The 24,934-nt window shown below is 39.4% G+C and overlaps 1 protein-coding gene across 3 annotated transcripts in view; it reads right to left on the bottom strand.

Annotated features, from left to right (window-relative positions):
* Positions 1-24,934, bottom strand: part of map3k7 (mitogen-activated protein kinase kinase kinase 7) — a 28,342-nt gene that overhangs the window by 2,057 nt on the left and 1,351 nt on the right. For 2 of the 3 annotated variants that reach the window (XM_085381556.1, XM_085381558.1), the window contains exons 5-16: positions 24,879-24,924; positions 22,315-22,453; positions 19,653-19,777; positions 18,744-18,872; positions 18,287-18,417; positions 12,430-12,511; positions 8,668-8,798; positions 8,162-8,309; positions 7,340-7,420; positions 3,231-3,298; positions 2,543-2,642; positions 1,810-1,871 (exon numbers count right to left, since the gene is read on the bottom strand). In XM_085381556.1, the coding sequence (XP_085237682.1) occupies positions 1,810-1,871; positions 2,543-2,642; positions 3,231-3,298; positions 7,340-7,420; positions 8,162-8,309; positions 8,668-8,798; positions 12,430-12,511; positions 18,287-18,417; positions 18,744-18,872; positions 19,653-19,777; positions 22,315-22,453; positions 24,879-24,924 (1,242 nt within the window). The remainder of the gene's footprint in view (positions 1-1,809; positions 1,872-2,542; positions 2,643-3,230; positions 3,299-7,339; positions 7,421-8,161; positions 8,310-8,667; positions 8,799-12,429; positions 12,512-18,286; positions 18,418-18,743; positions 18,873-19,652; positions 19,778-22,314; positions 22,454-24,878; positions 24,925-24,934) is intronic. The other variant, XM_085381559.1, reaches the window with a different exon arrangement.

Here is a 24,934-nt window from a genome sequence, read left to right as displayed (position 1 = left end):
AATCTAATCTAATCAAAATTTATTTATATAGCACATATTAAAAACAACAAAGTTGACAATAGTGTTTCACAGTCAGTAAAAGCATGAGGCAATTAAAACAAAACAGTAAGAAAACAGGGCAGGAAACAATAGGTGACAATACAACAAGCCAGATAACAGCCAACTAGTTAGAATCAAAAGCCAAAGTAAAAAGATGGGTTTTAAGACATGATTTAAAAGACTGGATAGACTCGGCGGTCCGAATATGAACACGGAGGTTATTCCAGAGTCTAGGTGCCACGGTTGCAAAGGCCCGGTCACCTCTGGACTTCAGTCGACACCTAGGTTGTGCTAGGAGCATCTGATTGGAAGATCGTAGTGCTCTACTGGGATTCTACAAATAATAATAATAATGAGATGGCTGATGTCCCATGGCCTCAGTCGCCTCATAGCTAAGTGCCTCGAGGCAACTGTTGTTGTGATTTGGCACTCTAAAAATAAAACTCAGTGAACTTGAATTGATACCAGTGCAGCTGAGCCGCATCAGATTCAATACAGCATTTACATTACAAAGCATAATTCAATTCAATTCAATTTTATTTACACAGGGCCAAATCACAACAACAGTCGCCTCAAGGCGCTTTATATTGTAAGGAATACCCTACAATAATACATACAGAGAAAAACCCAACATTCATATGACCCACTATGAGCAAGCACTTTTGGTGACAGTGGGAAGGAAGGGTTATTAACTAGGGGTGCAGCAATACTCGTATCGATATTGAACCGTTCGATACAGTGCTTTCGGTTCGGTACGCATATGTATCGAACAATACAAAATTTTTAATTTATTTTATCAACTTTTCTTCTGATGATGCTGTCTGTGTTGAGAGCTCAGTGTATCTGCGTTCAACTACTCCGTCTAGGCTGCACTGTCGAGCGTAGATCCACTGAGCTCAGCGCAAGCTAGCGAGACAGATGTTAAGCTCGTTGCAACATGGCAACTTCCTCAACGCTAGCCAAAATTGAACCTCCCCCACCCTCATTCAGATCTGGCGTTTGGAACTATTTTGGTCTTCATGTGAAGTATGACCCTGAAGGTAAGCGCGTCATGGACAAAAGTAAAACAGTATGTTAGATGTGCCACGCAATGCTCAATTACATTGTTGGGAATTAGTGCGTTAGCGCAGTTAGCTCGTTAACGTGTTGACGCCGTCCAGCCCCACACACGGGGCGATCCGCAGTAACTCGTTAACGGAGATTTGCCGCGTTATGGCGTTAATGTCAATTTTAACGAGATTAACGCTGACAGCACTAGTGGGAACACAACGAATATGACTGCACATTTACGCCGACATCATCCTAGTGCAAAGACAAGTGGAAGCAGACAAAAACAACAAGTACGTATGCTACAAACTAGACAGCCGTTAGCACATGATTCTCCTTATGGGGACCTGATATGTTTAATATGCTGCTGAGAATATAGCCCAGAAGAAGCGTATAGTATAGCTTTTATTTTGGAAAGAGCCATTTCTCTGAAATAAACTCTTTTCCAAAGATGAGTGATTTCTCGACCAGATAAGATTTTTTTTTTAAATTATTTTGTTGTTTCAGCAACATTACATTTAAAAACTGTACTTTTGAGTTAAAATATATATTTATAATTTTAATAAATGACAAATTAAAAAGGAATGAACATTTTTTTGTATCGAAAAAATATCGAACCGTGACACCAAAGTATCGAACCGAATCGTGAATTTTGTGTATCGTTGCACCCCTATTATTTACACATCAGTGCATTGTGTACAAGTGCCTGATAGGATGGTGTACCTGCAGCTGATGGTCTAGGGTGAGATAAGCCATGGGAATGGAGTTGTCTGAGCCATTTGTATCTGAGGGGAGAAAGATATATAACAGGCTGTTTTGGGACTTCATAGAAACAGAAATGTCAGAAATTAGCAACACACGTCCTAAACACATCTTTGGCCAAAAAACAGAAAAATCATTAACATTTATAAAGGTAGCCTGAATGAGTTATAAAGTTGGGCCACAGTGATATTGATGGTGGTATAGTCATTGTGTTTAATAGATGTGTAATAAATCACTGAGGGGTACAATTTTTCACTCTGACATTTGACATGGATACCTCAGTGGGAACAGCTGACAAGAAGTTCTTCGCAACTAAACTTTTTGATATGGTCCAGAAAGGATTTGTTTCAATTCACTTAGACTGTCATGGATTTGGAAGAGGAGAGCTTTTTGAGGATTACCAATTAGCAGTTTTCATCAGAAACTGAGATGCCAGGAGTTCCCAGCTGTTACTGCACATGATATGACTCATATGTTCAGTCCTAATAATACTTTCCCAATGTGGCAGTTTGAGACTTAATACTTACAATAATTATATAATAATTTCTGTACTGTTGCTCATAATTTCAAACAAATAGCTTACAAAAACTTTTCAACAGTGATTCCCTTCTCAATTGTGGCTGTACATTGGGTGGCACTACCCAATGTAGTAAACAGTAGTTAACTGTAGTGGAATTTGTGCAGTTGTCATTACCTGTGGGGTCATCGGGGGAGAAATAGCCCCTGCCACTTGTCTTGTCAGGCGGCATCATTCTCACACTTGGACTGGAAGATCGACTGCTGTTCCTACTCCCCTGCAAAGGTTACAAAAGAAGCCAAAAAGTCAATAATACCCTCCAAGTCTCAGAGTGAGAAAATGACATCTGGACCAAAATATGAGCAAAATAGTGCACTCATTGTAGACAACATGGAGACATTTTTAGTAATGTCATGTCTTTGAAGATGCTCCACAGTGTTTTGTTAGCAGCAATAGTGAAGAATAATGAGCGCACCATTTAACAGCCACTTTAAGCAGTTCTGTCACATTTGTGTCCCACAATGTGGCTGTTATGCTTTAAGCTTGACACGAAAGTACTGTGCACTCTGATTGTGCAGGTTTTAAGTTTACTAATGAATCTAATGCATTGATACTTTAATGGTATACTAGACAATCGCATTATGCTGTGACGTGATCTGTGAATATGGTTTTGTTGAACTGCTAAGGACTGAACAGTGAAGCTATAATTCTGGGCACACCATAAAGAGCGTGAAACTAGAAAAGCTAACTGTTATCTTTCAAACTAAAAAATGTGATTTAAGTTAGATCTCTTTAAACGCTCAATCCCTAAAGTCACTAATCATCAAAAAGCTAAAACCTCACAGGTCCTCTGCACATGTCTTACCTGGCTGGATTCTGTGCAGATGCCTGGCAGATCCTGTACAGACCGACGTCTCTGAGACTCACATGTGGCTGTGAAAAGCGTAAAGGACAGACAAGAGAAAGAGTGAGACCTCAAGTACTATGGATAGTGGTACTGGGGGACTAATCCCTGTGTTTGCTTGTGGCTTGACGGGGATCCAGACCCACAGAGCCATACTGTAACAGTTGCACTTACTTAACCATCATAAGTTGTGGTGTGGCGGGAACATAACCAATCCATTCAATTCTATTTATGTTGTGCCACTTGTTCAAGGTTCACAATATTGAAATGTAAAGACCCAACAATATTAGAAAGAAACCCAAACAATCACCCAACTCCCTGTAACAATCCCCCTAGCAAGCACTTGGCAACAGTGCGAAGGAAAAACTCTGTTTTAACATAAAGACACCTGCAGCAGAATCAGACTCAGGGATGGGTAGAAGAGAACAAAAACAGCGGGGCTATAAGTAACCGCCATTGACAGAGAACACAGCATACACACAAACCACCACTCCAGACAAAAATACAAAAAAGGTTGTTGGGGGCGGCTCAGACAAAAACACAAAATGTCACAGTACTCATTCTAGTAATCAGCAATTCATCTGCTGGTCAGGTTAACACTATGCCAGGATGACATTAGGTGCAATCAGAACATCAGCTCGATCACCTTGCAGGAACTACAAGACTCTTCAGTTGCATGCAATTTCAAGTTCTGACAGAATTCCAGTGTTTTCTCCACACATGTTACTAGGGATGGGTACCGGTATTATGTCAGAACTGGTGCCATAGACTGAAAAGCAGCGCACATTTCAGTGCTTTATTTCGGTGCTTTTTTTTTTCCTGAGATGTCATACACTTTGGATTCTAGCCAATCATTTTACCTTTGCAAGCGTAGTAGGCGGGCCCAGGTACGTACGTTCTTTTAGAGCAGTGCTACAGATTAAAAATGCCCAAGGTGAAGCAGTCAAAAGTCTGGCTGTACTTCACAGCAAAAGATGCAAACTCAGCAGCCTGCAACAAGTGCTTTAAGATGATACTGTGCAAAGGAGGCAACACCTCGAATCTGATGAAACACCTGGCGACGTACAGCATTTTGTTAAAAGCCGAAAAATGCGGCGTATTTGATAGCTTACTGCGAGACCTCACACCGAGCACATCTACTGTGGGTGTGGTGCCTGTTATCAGACCCGGAGTTAGCAACATCCCACAAAAACCCAAAGAGGAGAGTCCTGGCCCCTAGCCCTGCCAGTGTAGCAGAAATGATGACGGATGATGGCAGCAGCAGCCGTTCTTCTCTGCGTGAGTAGCTTAATGTTGTTCGTGTGTAATTTACGTTGAGTAGGCTAACCACGTTATTAAATTAATGCCTGTAAGGTGAACTAGCAAACACCATCGTAGTTACATGTGGCTGTCTTCTTGTTTGATGGCAGATACTCCCTTCACCCTGGCCAAAAAGGCTAAAATGACCAAAGAAAAAGTGGAAAACAGCTAAACATGAGAGGTTTTTGGACAAAGTTTGTGTTTTGTTTTTTTCATTGTTTAAGCACTGCTTCCAGCCAAGAGTGATACCATAAATCCCCCATAGCTGCATAAAAGGCTAACATTGTTATCTTTTTACATAAAAACAGCTAAACATGAGAGGTTTTTGGACCAATTTTGTGTTCTCCATTCTTTAATCACCGATTCGAGCACCGTTTAAGCACCGGCACCGTTTCAAAAGTACCGGTTTAGTACTGGTATCGGATAAAACCTAAACGATATCCATCCCTATATGTTACACAGAGTCACAAACTAGCACCAAAACACGAGTGCAACCAATAGTACATGGAGTAATACTACTACCACTCCTCATAATAGCACTAATAATTTACATATCTGTCTTTAGGAATAACAGTCACTCTGAAGCTAAGAGTTGACAGTTGGAGCAACAACATGACAATTAGCCACAGGTACTAACCTAAAATGATATTTTATTAGCAGGCAGGTCCCTCTGGGCTTCACACCAAAATCAACTAAGCTTTGAATGGAATTAAACTTTTTAGGACTCCCAAAAATGCTAAATATTATTCAAGACATCAGACTTTTGACATTTTACCAACATACCATTAATCTGTATTATATATGGTCACAATCTCTGAAATGGCAATGTTAAATGGGAACTGGGACAGTCTAAGATAAAATGTCCTCCTGTTAAAATTGCGGTTGCTGGTGTTTGTTATCTAATCTCTAGGACAGTGTGACAGGGCCTCTAAATAATAATACATTCATAATGGACTGAAAAAAGCAATACTTGTAATCAAAGTTATGGCAAACAATGCAATTAACGATTAAAAATGTGACATTTTGCATAAACTTTTCACCAACCAGCAATGACATGTTGCAACCAACACATTTTAAAAACGCACAACTGCTTGGCAAGTAGTTTGCAGACTGGTCAGCATCTTCTATGCAAACTGTTGGCGACCTGCTAGTTACCAAAGAAATCCCCAGGAAGCTTTTGGTGTAGCACTGTATACATCTTTGCAACTAATATCACATGAAAGACTGGCCGCAACATCCAGCAATCGCCTGCCAAACAGGTCACGGGGGTCAGTGGTCAATGAAGTCTTTAGGTCTCCGTGGATGGCTCTATAGCAATGAGTCTCACAGCAACCATTTGCAACTGGTCGCAAGTCACGACCAGTGCAGACTTATTTTGGTGGATTTGACTGATCTCTAGGCCTGTGTGATTCACAATTAACTGACGCCTAAAACAAACAAACAAACAAATAAATAAAATAAGCGATATCAACTTTAACACCACCCACTTGGAAAAGGGATTCTTCTATAGTCAGGACATTCCCCAAATTTCTAATTTACATCCATGAAAAGTGATCCTATTAAGACAAATTTTTAGTTTTAGAGTTATTGGTTCTATTACTAGTTAGATAACATACACTAATATAAACCTATTGACTGCAAACAACCAACCTGATGATGTCATGTTCTGTACTGACAAGATGACACTAAACATTTTTCAAATATTTTAAGCACTTCTTAAATGTAGTCACATAGACAGTGTTACACATGTAATGTTTCACAGATCAAAGCACACCCCACGGTCGGGTCGCTCACTCACCACCAACGTGATTGGTTTGGTGGTGAGTCAGCGGTGATCTGGAGGGATCATGGAAAAGTGACTCGATGAAGATCAGACCACATTTTACTGACACTCATTACATAAATTGGTTATTTTTTTTCCTTGTACAGGTTTGCAGATCCAAAGGTGCATGCCTTACCATCTATAACAATTCCATGCAGACTCCCTGCACCACTTGATTAAATGAAACACTTACTCAATGTCTCTCATATATCTTCAAAATAGAAGTATTTCTGACAGGCAGAGTTGTCCCCATTCCCTTTGATCCATATCTCAACTTATAATAATAGCTCTGACCCTCACTGTGAGGGAAATTAATCAAAATGACTTTTTTCAAAGTGGATGTGGATGGATGGAAAGTGAGTGAGAAATGGGGAAAAAAAAAAATAGCCATGCTTTCTCAATGTCCTCTAAGCATGAAAGTCAAGGACAAGCTCAAATGCACTAATTTACTACTGCTACCCGTGATTTGCTGCAGCCAAGCCAGGGATATAAGAGACAGGAGAGGGCCAGGACTTAGGAAAGTTATCTCATCTATGTCAAAATACTGACTATAACGTACTGATTAACAACCACTTGCTTTTAGTGGACAAATATGCACACAGCTCCAACAAATGTGTTGATAACAGATGAGAAAACTTCAATATTTTACGAAAAACAAACAAAGAAAAAACAGAAAACAGGACATGACACAGCTATGATGTATGTAACTCCAAAATCAGCTTCAAGGACTTCTGTGTTGTTGTTTTTTTAAATTTTAAATTTTTGGTTTGTGTTTTTAAATCAGAGGGCAAATTCGAAAAAAATTTAAATGTTATGAACATTATCTGCATTCTTGAGGGGATCATATGGAGTGACACACAACAAAAAGCCATGTCTGATGACAGTAACCCACAGGCTCATTCAAGCCAGTTCCACCGTGTCACCGGAAAGACCAGTAGTCCAGTGATACCTGTAACGACGATCTTGGGGACATCCAGTATGGTTCCGAATGATGCAGTTTTACGGTGGCCTCGCTTATACGGGGGGTTTGCTGCAAAAACACATATACACATATAGCTGCATACAGGACAAGCATGCCCACAGCTGGACTGCAAATGTGGGTCATACACATGCAGAACATAGCTGTGCATGCAGAGGAAACATGCACCATTCATTCCAGGAGCTGTGAATCAGTACTGCATAGACAGTCAGCAGAGAATGCACTACCTTCCTCAGCACAGACAAGAGCAGGCATTTTGCTTTTTGGAAAAGTTCAACAAGGTGATCTGAGAACAGAGTTTTCAATAATTAAATGTTAGAAACCCCAACCACTGAAGCTATATTTAATTGTGAACAACATTTAAAACAAACAAACAAACAAGAAAGAAAACTGACAGACATTCACATTGAAATCGAAACTACACCAGAGGAGTTCTTGATTTAGTTTCTCTATGACAGCACGAGTACATCTGCTGAAAGGAGATTAGCGACAGCTGGTTTCGAGAGGCCCTATCTTCAGAGACATATTGACACTTTTAATGAGGAATCAATCTTCAATTCAAAGTGATGAAATCACATAAAAGGGCGACCTAGGTGCCAAAAAGAAGCTTCCAGACTGGACCAGCAAAGACTGCCTCAATATTAATACTGCATGCACTCCCCCCCCTTTTTTTTTTTTTAAATTTGAAGTAATGGCATGATCAGGCCAATATGCTTTGTTAAGCTGGTCTTTTTTTTCTTTTCTTAAATGTATTTGATGTATTGATTTGTGCCAAGTTTTGTCTGGCATTACCTGCAGGTGCAAACTGCATCTTGGGCTCCAACTCTGACAGGTCAGCACTCATTCTTTTGCTGTCAGAAGAAGACAGGCACTGTGTTCGTGCTGACAGACTCTCAACGCTGCCCCCTCTGGAAAGAGACACATTCCTTAATGTGTCTCCCTGAAAGACAAACACGAAACTTTTACTGAACCACAGAAGACTGTATTACAAATGAGGATTAAGTGCTTATCAGTGCAACTTCATGGCTGACTCTGGGTTTTCAGTGTTCTGCAAACCTGGGATATACATTTTTTTACCAGTCAATATAACAGCTAATATAAAAAATTGTCCTTTAAGGACCTTTATGTTTGTTTCATTGTTCATTGACATATGCATTATGATGAATCCAAACTATGTAAAAACTATGTTAAAAAAAACACCACAACACAGAAACCAGCAGAGTTGTCAACAGAAGACAAAAAAAAAAGATAAATCATTACATGTACAGTAAAAACGTCCCTTTTTAATATGGTCTTACCTTTGGCTTGAAATGAGGTGCAAACTGAGGCGTAATCTTAATAGTGTCATTGCTCCCTTGAGAATCACTGTGCTCCATGTTCGCATCACTTCTGTAGCTTGTGCTGTTACCAGTGTAGTCTACATATGAACCTGTCATTTCAATAGACACAGGACAGGACAGGACAGAAGTTAAATTTATTTATCAGTTTTAATATCAGGACAGCAAAGCAGGCAGGCAGGAAAGGAGCGATCGAGAACAAGACTGCAGTAAATTTTTGGCACAAGGGCTATCTGCTCAAATTTATACTGGCACAGAGACAGTTTCAATATTTTTTTAAATATACAATATGCATCTTTACATTAACTTTGTGGATTTTTGTTGTCTTTGAGTTTTCAAAACACTGAAAAAAAATCAAATAATGAAAATAAAGAACTAACAGACAAATATAGAAATCTGAAATAGACTGAAAATATTACTACAATGCATTTTCCTCTGCTTAGTTATATGCTTAAACTTAGGTGGTTGTCTCATTTGAGTTGAGGCTGTATTTGAATCGTCTTGCCACGGCCATCTCTATGGAGGAGTTGGGTGGGGGCAGAGCATCTGTGGCTCCTGGGAGAGGTGGGAGGCTCACGTGTACTTACAGTCAGGACCATAAATATTGGGACATCGACACAATTCTAACATTTTTGGCTCTATACACCACCACAATGGTTTCCAAATGAAATGAACAAGATGTGCTTTAACTGCAGACTGTCAGATTTTATTAGAGGGTATTTACATCCAAATCAGGTGAATGGTGTAGGAATAACAACAGTTTGCATATGTGCCTCCCACTTGTTAAGGGACCAAAAGTAATGGGACAGAATAAGAACCACAAATCAAACTTTCACTTTTTAATTCTTGGTTGCAAATCCTTTGCAGTTAATCACAGCCGGAAGTCTGGAACACAGACATTACCAGACGCTGGGTTTCATCCCTGGTGATGCTCTGCCAGGCCTCTACTGCAACCGTCTTCAGTTACTGCTTGTTCTTGGGGCATTTTCCCCTCAGTCTTGTCTCCAGCAAGTGAAATGCATGCTCAATCTGATTCAGTTCAGGTGATTGACTTGGCCATTGCAAAACAGTCCACTTCTTTCCATTCAAAAACTCTTTGGTTGCTTTTGCAGTATGCTTTGGGTCAATGTCCATCTGCACTGTGAAGCGCCGTCCAATGAGTTCTGAAGCATTTGGCTGAATATGAGCAGATATTATTGCCCGAAACACTTCAGAATTCATCGTGCTGCTTTTCTCAGCAGTCACATCATCAATGAATACAAGAGAACCAGTTCCACTGGCAGCCATACATGCCCACGCCATGACAGTTCCACCAACATACTTTACTGATGAGGTGGTATGCTTAGGATCATGAGCAGTTCCTTTCCTTCTCCATACTCTTCTCTTCCCATCACTCTGGTACAAGTTGATCTTGGTCTCACCTGTCCATAGGATGTTGTTCCAGAACTGTGAAGGTTTTTTTTAGATGTCGTTTGGCAAACTCTAATCTGGCCTTCCTGTTTTTGGGGCTCACCAATGGTTTACATCTTGTGGTGAACCCTCTGTATTCACACTGGTGGAGTCTTCTCTTGATTGCTGACTTTGACATACATACACCTACCTCCTGGAGTGTGTTTTTTATCTGGCCAACTGTTGAGAAGGGTGTTTTCTTCACCAGGGTAAGGATTCTTCGGTCATCCACCACAGTTGTTTTCTGTGGTCTTCTGGGTCTTTCGGTGTTGCTGAGCTCACCGGTGCATTCCTTCTTCATGAGAATGTTTCAAACAGTTGTTTTGACCACGCCTAATGTTTTTGCCATCTTTCTGATGGGTTTGTTTTGTTTTTTCAGCCTAATGATGGCTTGCTTCACTGATAGTGACAGCTCTTTGGATCTCATCTTGGCAGTTGACAGCAACAGATTCCAAATGCAAATAGCACACTTGAAATGAACTCTGGACCTTTTATCTGCTCATTGCAATTGGGATGAGGGGATATCACACACCTGGCCATGGAACAGCCAAGAAGCCAATTGTCCCATTGCTTTTGGTCCCTTAACAAGTGGGAGGCACATATGCAAACTGTTTTAATTCCTACACCCGATTTTGATGTAATAACCCTCTAATAAAAGCTGACAGTCTGCAGTTAAAGCACATCTTGTTTGTTTCATTTGTTGGAATTGTGTCGATGTCCCAATATTTATGGACCTGACTGTATGCCACACTGATTCAGTGCTGGTCCTATAAATTCACAAAAATGCCACACTTCTGTGTACTCTGTTCAGTGTTACTGTCACTGCACCCTCAACTGCACTGAAGCATTTGTGATGACTGGCAATGAGTCTTTTACAGCGCTGTGGAGAAATCTTGGCCCACTCATCTTTGTAGAATTGTTGTAATTCAGCCTCACTGGAGAGTTTGAGCATGAACCGGCTTTTTAGGTCATACCACAGAATGGCAATCAAATTCAGTTCAAAGCTTTGACTAGGCCACTCCAAAGTCTTCATTTGGTTTTTCTTATATCATTCAGAGGTGGACTTGCTGGTGTGTTTCGGATCATTGTCCTGCTGCAGAACCCAAGTGAACTTCGGCTTGATGGCTGGACATTCTCCTTCAAGGATGATTTGGTAGACAACAGAATTCATGGTTCCATTTACTATAGCAAGTCAACAAAACAGCTCCACACCATCATACTACTACCACCATATTTTACTGTTGGTATGATGTTCCTTTTCTGAAATGCTGTGTTATAGTAATGCAAGATGCAAGGGGACACACACTTTTGTCCAAAAGTCTTGGGGATCATCAAGATGTTCTCCAGCAAAACTGAGAAGAGCCTTTATGTTCCTTTTGTCGTCTCTTTCTTCTGGTGGAGTCATGAATACCGGCCTTAACTGAGGCATACAGTTCTTCTGATGTCCTTCTGGGGTCTTTTGGGACCTCTTGGATGAGTCGTCACTGCACTTTTGGGGTAATTTTGGTCATGTGGCCACTCCTGGGAGGGTTCACCACTCTTACATGTTTTCCCCATTTGTGGATAATGGCTTTCACTGTGGCTTTCTGGAGTCCCAGAGCTTTTCTATTACTATTATTGTAATTTTATATTATTGTTGCGTTTACTTTTATCCTGTTGCTAAACTAATTTCCCTTTTGGGACAACAAAGAATTTGAGTTGAATTGAATTGAATTAGATATGGTTTTATTTAGTTTGTCATTTGTTCCTGAATTTTCTTGGATCGCGGAATGATGTCTGGCTTTTGAGGATGTTTTGGTGTACTCCAGTACTTATGTACTTAGGAACATCTATCTTACTGCTTCATGTTAATGTTAATCCAGCTGCTAATGTTATGTGTACTGGCCTGAATTTTACTGCAATCATTTGCCCACAAACTTAAGCCAAGGCTGCTTTCTTTTGAAGGTATATTATTCTGAGAACTTCTAAAACACATGTGACCTTGAGCTCAGTACTGGGCAACTGTATAGATACCAGGATACACTGGAGTTGCTGTGCTGGTCAACAACATGCTGCTCATGGTACACCTTTGTAAACATCCATGGTATTTGTGCAGGCAGAGAAAACAGTTTGAATTAACAAAGGAAAAAAATCCTATGTGGTAGAAGAAGTAAGTTAACGACGCACATAATAGTTTTTCTGTAAAGAAAAGCGATTAGCAGCAGTAAGAGGAACTATAATTATTTAAACATAATCTAGAGCGTCATCTTCACACGACCTTAACATGAGATGTACCTGTACTAGTTGCAGAGTTGCTCTGTCCCTCATCTGAATACTGGTATGGATACTGAAGGGGTTCATCAGACCCTGGGAAGTACTGCAAAAAGAATGAAAACAACACATAATGTTGGGAGTTCTCAACTCAGGCTTACTATGAATGAAAAAAATCCTATTAGTATAATTAATTCAGGAGAGTAGGACTTGGTGATATTTTGAGACATAATATATGTATTATGTATATATATGTAATATATATAATAAATAATATATGGAAAGTTTAAGCTATATTTGGCTTAATGTTACAACCTCAAACACTAAGAGAACACCAAGAATGAATCTACCAGAGATCACTGACACAAAGCCATATTTACCTTGCAGAAAAGAGATAGGGTTGGTCAACTGCTAAGTGACCTTCGTTTACTATAGTTCTGACACTATATAGCACAGTATACAGTGGGGCAAAAAAGTATTTAGTCAGCCACCGATTGTGCAAGTTCCCCCACCTAAAATGATGACAGAGGTCAGTAATTTGCACCAGAGGTACACTTCAACTGTGAGAGACAGAATGTGAAAAAAAAAAATCCATGAATCCACATGGTAGGATTTGTAAAGAATTTATTCGTAAATCAGGGTGGAAAATAAGTATTTGGTCAATAACAAAAATACAACTCAATACTTTGTAACATAACCTTTGTTGGCAATAACAGAGGTCAAACGTTTACTATAGGTCTTTACCAGGTTTGCACACACAGTAGCTGGTATTTTGGACCATTCCTCCATGCAGATCTTCTCGAGAGCAGTGATGTCTTGGGGCTGTCGCCGAGCAACACGGACTTTCAACTCCCGCCACAGATTTTCTATGGGGTTGAGGTCTGGAGACTGGCTAGGCCACTCCAGGACTTTCAAATGCTTCTTACGGAGCCACTCCTTTGTTGCCCGGGCGGTGTGTTTTGGATCATTGTCATGTTGGAAGACCCAGCCTCGTTTCATCTTCAAAGTTCTCACTGATGGAAGGAGGTTTTGGCTCAAAATCTCACGATACATGGCCCCATTCATTCTGTCCTTAACACGGATCAGTCGTCCTGTCCCCTTGGCAGAAAAACAGCCCCATAGCATGATGTTTCCACCCCCATGCTTCACAGTAGGTATGGTGTTCTTGGGATGCAACTCAGTATTCTTCTTCCTCCAAACACGACGAGTTGAGTTTATACCAAAAAGTTCTACTTTGGTTTCATCTGACCACATGACATTCTCCCAATCCTCTGCTGTATCATCCATGTGCTCTCTGGCAAACTTCAGACGGGCCTGGACATGCACTGGCTTCAGCAGCGGAACACGTCTGGCACTGCGGGATTTGATTCCCTGCCGTTGTAGTGTGTTACTGATGGTGACCTTTGTTACTTTGGTCCCAGCTCTCTGCAGGTCATTCACCAGGTCCCCCCGTGTGGTTCTGGGATCTTTGCTCACCGTTCTCATGATCATTTTGACCCCACGGGATGAGATCTTGCGTGGAGCCCCAGATCGAGGGAGATGATCAGTGGTCTTGTATGTCTTCCATTTTCTGATGATTGCTCCCACAGTTGATTTTTTCACACCAAGCTGCTTGCCTATTGTAGATTCACTCTTCCCAGTCTGGTGCAGGTCTACAATACTTTTCCTGGTGTCCTTCAAAAGCTCTTTGGTCTTGGCCATGGCGGAGTTTGGAGTCTGACTGTTTGAGGCTGTGGACAGGTGTCTTTTATACAGATGATGAGTTCAAACAGGTGCCATTCATACAGGTAACGAGTGGGGGACAGAAAAGCTTCTTACAGAAGACGTTACAGGTCTGTGAGAGCCAGAGATTTTCCTTGTTTGAGGTGACCAAATACTTATTTTCCACCCTGATTTACGAATAAATTCTTTACAAATCCTACCATGTGAATTCATGGCTTTTTTTTTTTCACATTCTGTCTCTCACAGTTGAAGTGTACCTCTGGTGCAAATTACTGACCTCTGTCATCATTTTAAGTGGGGGAACTTGCACAATCGGTGGCTGACTAAATACTTTTTTTTGCCCCACTGTATATGAATAAAGATGTGGTTTGTTTAGAATAGTATAATGGTTTTTCAAACATATGAATGATGTATTTTAGAAGTGTTATAAAATAATACACAAGACTATCTATAATTTGCATAATTACATCAATGTTCAAAAATACTGTTGGCCACCAGTGGTACCCCTCAAACCTCTTAGTATACACGTTTGGTATCAATGTAAGACTGTTAAAATGGTGTTAAATGGTTAAAATGTGCCGTAAAACTATTGCCGCAAACGGGAAGCAGTAGCACAAATGTATTCCAACAGCCGAAAAGTCATCCACTGCAAAATGAAGAATGTTTTAAACTCTGCATGTCAACATCTTCCCACACACCAAAGAAAATGTTAAATAAAACAGCTGTGATACCTGATTCTTTGTCAATCGTTTTTATAGTCACCGTCTAGACTTTTTTTCTGTAATTTGGGGTCATCACATTTTAATTTTACTATTTTTATATATTATAAGCACAAAAGAACAATTTCAATTGTTTTATTATTACTCGATGTCCTTTTTCGTTATGATCTTTTGTTTGCTTTTTAAAGGTCTAGTGTTGACCACCTGCTGTGACAGTATTGTCATTGGTCAAAAACCTCTGCGTGCAACTGATGGTTAAAAAAAATGGTTTAAATAAAACATTTTAATTCATTCAGATTTCTTGTATTCAAAGCAGAAAAATAAATATTGAATGAGCATACCAGTGCAAATTTAGGCACTGTATGGTTGAAAACAATTTTTGTTTTTTGGAGGTTATTTAAACATATCGTGATATATATTGTGTATCATGATATAATCAAAAAAATATTGTGACATTAGATTTTCCTCATATTGCCCAGGCTTAGTTCACACGTATATAAACGTCCCATTCTTAATTAATAGCGTTTAAAATTATGTTGGCCTGCCTCCTGTATAGGCCTGCACAATAAATCGAAAATTTATTGTCATCGCGATATCAGCCTGTGCGATGGGCCCATCGCAAAAGACGGCGTAAACGGCGATAATTGGATACCTTAAAATGTTTACACACGTGCTTTAAAGAATTTACCAATAAAAGAAACCCCTTTACACATTTGATCAGTCGAATAGAGCCCTTCACGGCATTAACCAATCACATGGATTAGAGGTGGGGAGTGAACAACACTGCAGCAACGAGTCAGAGTTGTAATGGCTGAGAGCGAGACACATGACAAGAATGCTACTGACTATGAACTCGTGGCTTAAAAAAAAAAAAAAAAAAAAAAAAAAATAATAATAATAATAGTACCTCGCTTAATTGGAGGTACTTTGGATTTGATAAAGACGACGTTCTCCAAACACAGGTACTCTGCAAAACTTCCTGAACACTTGTGGCAACCACCAGAGGAATCACGACTAATCTCCACCATCATCTTCAATACAACCACAGAGAACTGTTTGAAGAGTTCCAGAAAGATAGGGCTAGCCAAACAAAGGTTGCTAATGTTAAGACAAAGAGCACAGCAATCCAACAGCAGTCTCTGTATCAGATTTTTCAAGTGGAACTCCTTATGAGAAAACGTCAAAGCGGTATAAAGAAATAACAGAGGCCATTACACATTTTTTGGCTAAAGACATGATGCCTATAAATACAGTTAGCAGAGAGGGCTTCACCAGTCTAATACATAAAGTGGACCGGAGATACCGCATCCCCTCACGAAACTACATTTCCCATGTCGCCATTCCACAAATGTACGAAACATGCTGCAAGACCGTCATGTTTGAACTAAGCCAAGCTGAAAACTACGCAAGCACTACAGTAAAGTTTCCTCTCCAGTTTTGACTTACATCATAACTACTTGGTGAGTGGTAAAATGATGAACAACTGCATTGAGATCATTTGCAGTATAATTTAAGTTATGTTTATTTAAAACTAATGATAGAGACCGGGAAGGATGTCTTTTTTTTATGGGGGTAATGTTTCAATGTTAAAGTGCACTTTGTTGTTACACTGCTCATACAGCAGCTTTCTTTAAATAAACTGTTGCAGTAAAATGGAAATTATGTATTTTTCCATTATGGAAATTATGTATTCATTTCATTTTTTTTTTGCTATTTATTTTATCGCAAGTCATATCGTTATCGCAATATTGATCAAAGTTATTGCACATCGCAGGTTTTCCTAATATCGTGCAGCCCTACTCCTGTAGCTATAACAGCTTCAACTCCTTTAGGAAGAATTTCCACAAGGTTTATTCCTAATCGGTTCCACTTTGTTATGATACCACTAACAGTTGACTGTGTAATATTTAGTAGCAAGGACATTTTTGTTGCACACTCGGAACCCTATCGCGATACCATATTGGAATACACCGAGCTCCTGAGAGTGCCCCATTCTTTCACAAATGGTGTATATATCAGCCCAAATGCAAAACAGACTAAACTGTTTTCTTTCATGCTAGTGTCCACACCCTGGTGCAAAATTTGGTTGCTTGGTTTTAATGAAATTATTAATTTTGAACGGCAAAAATACAGCTGCTCAATTTTTTTTTGAAAAAGCACAAAAATCTGCACAACTTCACCATTTAATACTCGTCGCCTGTTTACTTCCCCTTTGACCGGAGAGATAGAGGGAGAGATGGATAGTGGTGTCATAACTAGGGATGGGTACCGGTATCCGGTGCCATGATGGCACCGGTTCTGACATAAACGGTAGTAACCAGACCGAAAAGCAGCGCACATTTCGGTGCTTTATTTCGGTGCTTTTTTCCCTGAGATTTGATACACTTCAGATTCTAGCCAATCATTTTATGTTTCCAAGGATAGTAGGTGGGCCCAGGTACGTACGTTCTTTTAGAGCAGAGCTACAGATTAAAAATGCCCAAGGTGAAGCAGTCAAAAGTCTGGCTGTACTTCACAGCAAAAGATGCAAACTCAGCAGCCTGCAACAAGTGCTTTAAGGTGATACTGTGCAAAGGAGGTAACACCTTGAATCTGATGAAACACCTGGCGACGCATACCGCTTTTTTTTAAAGCCGAGAAATGCACCGTACCTACTCCGTGTGTGGTGCCTGTTATCGGACCCGGAGTTATCAACATCCCCCAAGAAACGGAAGAGGAGAGCCCTGGCCCCTAGCCCTGCCAGTGTAGCAGAAATGATGACTGATGATGATGGCAGCAGCAGCCGTTCTTCTCTGCGTGAGTAGCTTAATGTTGTTCGTGTGTAATTGTACATTAATGCATGTAAGGTAAACTAGAAAACACCGTCGTAGTTACATGCGGCTGTCTTCTTGTTTGATGGCAGATACTCCCTTCACCCTGGCCAAAAAGGCTAAAATGACCAAAGAAAAATTGGAAAACAGTTAAACATGAGAGGTTTTTGGACAAAATTTGTGTTTTTTCCATTGTTTAAGCACTGCTTCCAGCCAAGAGTGATACCATATATGACCTATAGCTGCATAAAAGGCTAACATTGTTATCTTTTTACAAAAAAACAGATAAACATGAGAGGTTTTTGGACAAAGTTTGTGTTTTCCATTTTTTAAGCACCGGCACCGTTTCAAAAGTACCGGTTTGCCACCGGTATCGGATAAAACCTAAACGATACCCATCCCTAGTCATAACATCTCTGGACTGGTAACTGCCATTTATAAACTAATATGTTTAGAATATATTCGACCAGCTACTTTTTCTGGTGCCGACAAGCAAGGACAGCAATGATTAAACATTGCTGTCAGCTAGAGGTGTACATCCCTAATTTTAACAAACTGATGAGACCCCCGGAGACTGCAGTTTTTTGATTCATTTACTTCAATTTACTAAAAGTACACAAGGCAGAATACCTTCATTAGATGAGTCATGATCTTCACTATCTCTTCCATGGAAGGCCGCTGAGAGGGGTCTTTGGACCAACAGCGAGTCATTAGGCTTTCAATGGGCTTGGGCAAATTCTTGATTAAAGGTGGTCTTGTGCCTGAATACAATAAAAAGAAATAACTGGTCACACGCAGTTACAGGGAAAGACATATCTGCATCACACAACACAAGAGAAATAAATATTATATATTACTGCCTCCCATTTTTTGAGTCAGTAGTGCTGCATCCAGGATGCAATAAACTGCAAGGAGAGCTGAAAAGGTCAACATGTCTTTTACCCCCTCTGCCAACATCTTTATTTTGACAATCTTCTAGCATGCATGCCTGAGCACTCTTAGTGGCCGACAGCTGGATGTGACCTCTGCATCACCCACCACAAACAAACACACAGACCCACACAGTCAGACAGGAAGAGTGACTCACCATTGTGCACAGCCCACATAATGCGAAAAGCTGGCCCTCCGATTTCATCGAAGGGCTTCCTGCGGGTGATCACCTCCCAAAGAATGATTCCCCAGCTGAACACATCACACTTCTCGCTGTAATTGCTGCCTGTGAGTAGAAAGAAACCCACAGCAACACTTAGGTCCTTTTCAAAGAGGGGGAAAAGGCTCAGTCTGACATCACTGACTGATAAAGGAAATTCTCTGCGGAACATTTGACAAGAGAGCGAGGAATGTGCCTGGCAAAGGCAGCAGCTTTTCTCTTGCTTTCAGTGGGGAGGAGGATGAAAATAAGGGAGCCATTTTCACCAAGGAACGGCTCCTGTGTTGCTTAATTATGGAGCCTGTTATTGAAGAATTAAAGTGCACATCATACACCTATTTCAAACTTGCTGCGCTGGGTTTTTCTGATAACATTCCACACTGATGCAAATTAGTTGTGAAGGGTTCACTGAGGGGGCAAAAGCGGCTTGTTTAATTGCACTGGAGTCTTGCAACATGCATCCAAAAACAAGGCAATGACTAGGAGTAATTCATCTTTCCCTGTGACATCCTCTAATCAGTCTCTTATTGTAGACTTACATTAGGCTCTTGGTTGTGTAAGAACAAAAATTCTGCGTTTACAGAAGAAAAGCCAGTACAGCATGACTCCATTCATCATCTCACTGTCACTGGTTCGGTAGCTACTATCAATAAATAAGAGTATGGTGGAAGTAATATATAGTATAATAATAATAATCATAATAATAATAATAGCAGGACCCATCTCCAATTAGATGAAACATGACAAAGATGATGAGGCTGAGGTAATTAGAAAAACACATCTCAGTTTTTCTTGGTCAAAAAATAGGAAAACATTTCAAACAGCTGTAATACTACTCATATTTGCCTTCAAATACTTCTGGGGCCATCCATGCTGCACTTCCTTTGTTGTTGGTCATGTGTGTCTGAATGTCACATGCTGTTCCAAAGTCACAAATCTTCAGCACAGTGCCTCCTGCCACCAGAAGTAGACTGAAACAAGGAAGACATACATCCTGTTAGCAGCAAAAAAGTGCCTTGAACTAAACAACATAGGACTAACTGTAACTAACTTCAGCCCGGTTTGGTTTAAAATGTTTCTTTTTAAAAAGTACTAGAGGAATGACAGTGCTCAGCTCTTACGACTGTTTGAGACAAAGGAAATTCTATAGTAATAATGCAGGAAATAAATTCCTGTACAATATTGGATAGGTGACAATTTGTGACTATGAGAGGCTTCATTAATTCTATAAACTCTCCAAATGATCTACACAGAACAGGTAAGCTGGTCCTCTCTTCCTACAGAATACTTACTAGTAATAGGTTAGTTTTCTTGCTTTTTTTTTTTTTTTAATTAATGCTGGAAGTGTTGCCTCTGGTCCTTCTGAGACAATGGAATATAATCCAGATATCACAACATATTTCATTAATTACTGCATCCTATATAGCAGTAAACAATTACATCAAATCTACCACTATTCTGTATTTCCACATGTTTTCTTTTTTTTAGTGCAACACATTTAAAGGGTTTCCACAGAGGAAATGACCATGCAATAAGAATAAAGACAGTCTTCACATAATAATGAGATTTCCATCCTGTGTGGATGCCCTGCAAGAGTTGGCATTTATAGAGGGTGTGTTAGTCTGATCCAGCTGTTATAAAGAAGATGCGAGTAACTCTATATGCTGATAACACAGGTTTTCTTCATGGTATTTACCACTTCCTTTGATCAGGATTTTACATTGCTGGCATGTAATGCCATTCCCTGAATCCTGAAGCTGCCAGATTGAATTGCAACCACTGCTTTTCATTTCCCTTTTTTCCATCTAGGCTTTCCATAATCAATGAGAATATAATCTGAATAAGCCCAAAACAAAATGTATATCGAAGTAAATAATGTCTTTACACCTTCCCATTTTGCCTGTATCAGACACATCCAAATGTTGTTCATTTATGGCCAAAATGTTTTGGCTAGTTATTTAAGGGTTGGAGTACACTGTCTTGCTAATTTCTTCTTCTTCTTCTTCTTCTTTTTTGAAAAATACAGCATTTTATCAAATTCTCTGATAGTAGGATTCGTATCATGACAGAGAAAGAAAAATGATATATTCTGAACATGTCACAATTCCAAACTTTCATTAGCATCCTAAAGGTAAATAAAAAGAGCCATAATAAAATAAGAAAAACAAAATACAACACACATCTTACTGTGACACTTCCACACACCTCAGCATTCCTGATAGGTCGCAATAAATGTCTGTTAATATTAGGGCTGCCACGATTAGTCAACTAGTCACGATTAGTCAACTAGTAAAATCGTCGACGACTGATTTAATACTCGACGCGTCGTTTGAAGCTTTGTAAGATCACAAAAGACGCAGGAATAAGTAGTAGAATTTAAGAGTGTAATAACGGACTGAAACAGAAGATGGCAGCACTGCATGTACAAGGATGCCAGGTGCCGTTAAACCCCGAAGAAGAAGAAGCTGTGCCCCAGAATTCATAGCGCGGCCCAGCGCAGTAGTCAACAATGGCGGCAGCTAGTTAGTTTTAATATTACTCTTATTATTCTTTTTGGGTCACAAAATAAAGTTTAACATATTTTCAGGTGAGAATGTAGCTGTGTAAACCTCAAATATCTGCTCAGTTTATCAAGACACCACATATTTTCAAAAGCGCTCTGACGTTTTCGGAGACGTGCGTTACCCACTAGCTCGATAGCTAGTGGGTAACATACGTCTCACCAGCTCGATAGTTAGCCGGGGTTCAAGGCTCATTAGAGCCTGTGAGAACACCGGACTCCCGGCAAATCGTTTTCAAACCCACCGCCGTCTTTCACTACTCAGGTTAAACATGTAATATAAGTCACTTAGAGAACTTAAAAATGTTATTGTTTGGCTTTTTTAGTATTTTATTTGTTCCTGAGTAAATCGGTTTGGCTGAGAAATAAAGTTATAGTTTTTACACAGCTGAATAAACGTCAAGCAAACAACTGATTATCAGAAGTGTGAGATGCTCGAGAATATACTCCGGTGTCTTGTTATATTTTAGATAGCAAGGAGCAGGCGGCTGAGTTTATTTAAACTTCACTGAAACAACCTGCAGATTTAATTAAAATTTAATAAACTATCATCTTGTCTTTATTTTTAGTTAGCACATACCATAAACACTTCAAACTGTAAGCTAATGAGTTAGTTATACAAGAGCAGATGCGTGCTGGTGCAATAAGCTGTACGTTTTACGTCCAATGGATGCATGATCTGATTAGTCGACTAATCGCAAAAATAATTGGTGACAAGTCGACTATCAAAATAATCGTTTGTGGCAGCCCTAGTTAATATCTTGAGTAACTTTCAACTAAGTGGCTTACAATGCCATGCCAAAAAAAAAAAAAAAAGCCTCTACATGTTTCTCAAAAGATACCAGATATTTTAACAAGAACACAATATAGTACAAACTGAATCAAACTACTTTAAAGAAATAATTTGCTGGAAACATAAAGGAGTGTGTGAGGTGAAAAGGTGCATACTTGGGTGGTTTGAGGTCCCTGTGAATGAGAGCCTTTGGTTTCATGCCATGGAGATATGCCACACCCTGGGAACACTGTAAACACCAGCTCATAGCATGGGAAGCAGTGTAATAGGGGAGGGGTTCAGCACCATGCAGTACTGTGGACAAGAAAACACAGTCTCAAACAGCGACCACAGACAGCATACCTTCAAACCAACTAGGCAAAGTGTGGGGTCCCTATAGTAATTATGACACTGTCATATGGACTGAAACACCCATGTGCATTTTCACTATAGCTTCTTTAAGAGTACTGACAAAAAGCTATTACTAGCCCTCAGTGTCCCAGCAGATGCACCTATGTTATAAATTTGAAACAGCCTGGTGTTATTTTCACAAGGAGAAGAGTGTTACATTAACAGCTTCCAAGACATAATTTAGTATTTTTGACACCAGGAGGAACAGAATACCTGTAAATAATGATCATTATTATACAATCATATTTAAAAATATAATTCATATTAATGTTTTTTTTTTTAAATGACAGCAGCATGTTTAAAAATGCTGGAGAAATATCTTACAACTTACTAGGTTAATTTGAAATTCAATCGAGTATTACAAGACATCCCAGGAGTGTATATTAGTTCACCAATCAAAATAAAAATAAAAATGAGTGTTTGTCAACATAAAATTTCAAACTCATTGGGGATATTATCATTACTGATTATCAATAAAGGGTGACCCTTAATAAACATTCTGTCAACCAAAAATGTTCGCCAGAACAGCTAACAGATACAAGGCCTAAGCACACGAAGAAACATATATGCACATTAAATACCCACAATGACCCTCTAACAGCATATATATTTTTAAGAAAAAATTATAATATTAATGACATTAATTTTGAGTAACTGATATAAAATAATGTGTATTTTCTCATTCAACCATATACATGTGACCTGACTCTGTAGTAAGACTAAACTGCCTAGAGTCTCATTTGCAGTGGAAAAGAGGTTGAGGTTCAAACTCTAAATTTGTAGACATCCAAAAGCATTGTTTCAACAATATCTTATGACTGGATTTCAAAGTGTCAGCATATTTCACCATGAAATGTAATCACAACACAAACTGAGCTATCTGCAGCCTTGTTAGAAAAACTCACTTTACACTTCATTTTGTCCAAATTTATTCCGCAAAACTAATTTCAAACTCATCTTCACACAGTCATTTTTACACTATCATGTCCACCATGATGCCATTGGTGTAAGCATATTTCCATCATCACAACAATTGCCAGCCAAAGTCAGAGACCAGGAATTCCATTTGCGCACAAACACACGCAATATCATCAAGAACAACAGGACTTTTCGATAGTTCTCAGCATTTGTTATATTTGCTTCACTGCCCGCAATGTCCCACAAAACTATGTCCAAAAATGTAGTTTATGAAAATGTATTATAAGCAAACCACTAAGAACAGCAAACTACTTTGTCCCAAAACCTCATTCAAGTAAACCTGATAGCTACAAGGGGAAAACCCCAAACTCACTGAAATTCAGCGAAATTTGCCCCATAACAATTCTGGCAAATTTTAAGTACAACTGAGCACAGAATATTTTATGAACATGATACAAATTAGTACTAACAGTGCCCTCCATAATGTTTAAGACACAAGTTTTTGACGTTTTGTCTCTGAATGCTACCCAAAATGAATTATATATAAAACAGTTGTGACTGAAGTGGAGACAGCTTTAATTCAATTTTTTTAAAACAAAAAAATGGCATCCTTCTTGAGTTATCACATTCACAAGATTTTCAAAAACTTGACCTCTGACCTTGACCTTTTAGTTGAGGTCAGAGATTTAAATTTGTCCCCCTTTTGCAGAGGAAAAGCCCTCACCTGGCGAGGAAACTGGCCCTCACCTGGCCAGCTGGGCCAGGTGAGGGCTGCTCCCCTCTTATTTCATGATATTTCATTTCTGAAGTGTTGAATTTGCTTTTCATGGTTTGAAAGTTAGGGGGAAAGAGATTTCGCAAGAAAGGGAGGCCATCATTAGGCGGAAAAATTCAAATAAACCTGCACCTATCTGACATCCAGTAATCCCAGACTCTGCTGCTACATGACAACAAATTGCTTATAAAAGCACTCATGGTAAACATAAGAAACAACAAGCCTAGATATACATAGGATAAGTCTTTTAACTTATTTGAAAATAAGGCTGTAAGAAATATATGTATGTAATTTATTTGCAGAAGGTTCAAATACTCAATTTTCATTCTTACTGAAAATGTTAATTTAACTGTCTTAACTGTACGCACACAAATTATTTTATTACTGATCAATTTTATACCCCACCAGTTCCCAGGTTTATCTGAATATTTAGGTATGTGCATGTAAGGACTGCATGTCGCTGTGCAAACATGGACTTCTAACGAATCAGAAAAGTGGCTGAACATGCAAACAACTGGAGGATCAACTCAACAGGGCTGTGTCTGTCTAAAGCAGTGTTCATTACTAGCAAAGCAAAATAAATGGTGTAACATGTAACACAACCATAGTGTTTTCTATTAAAACATATTGACTCACCATTATATAATGATCCACCTTCTGCATATTCCATCACAAGGCAAACCTGCGGTGGA

Source organism: Rhamphochromis longiceps, linkage group LG15, assembly GCF_057381845.1.
Source record: "Rhamphochromis longiceps isolate RC_006_pf linkage group LG15, R_longiceps_female_GT1.1, whole genome shotgun sequence".
In the NCBI taxonomy this organism is placed as follows: Eukaryota; Metazoa; Chordata; class Actinopteri; order Cichliformes; family Cichlidae; genus Rhamphochromis; species Rhamphochromis longiceps.
The sequence above is the reverse complement of the archived record's forward strand: the minus strand, read 5'-3'. Positions and strand labels throughout refer to the sequence as shown.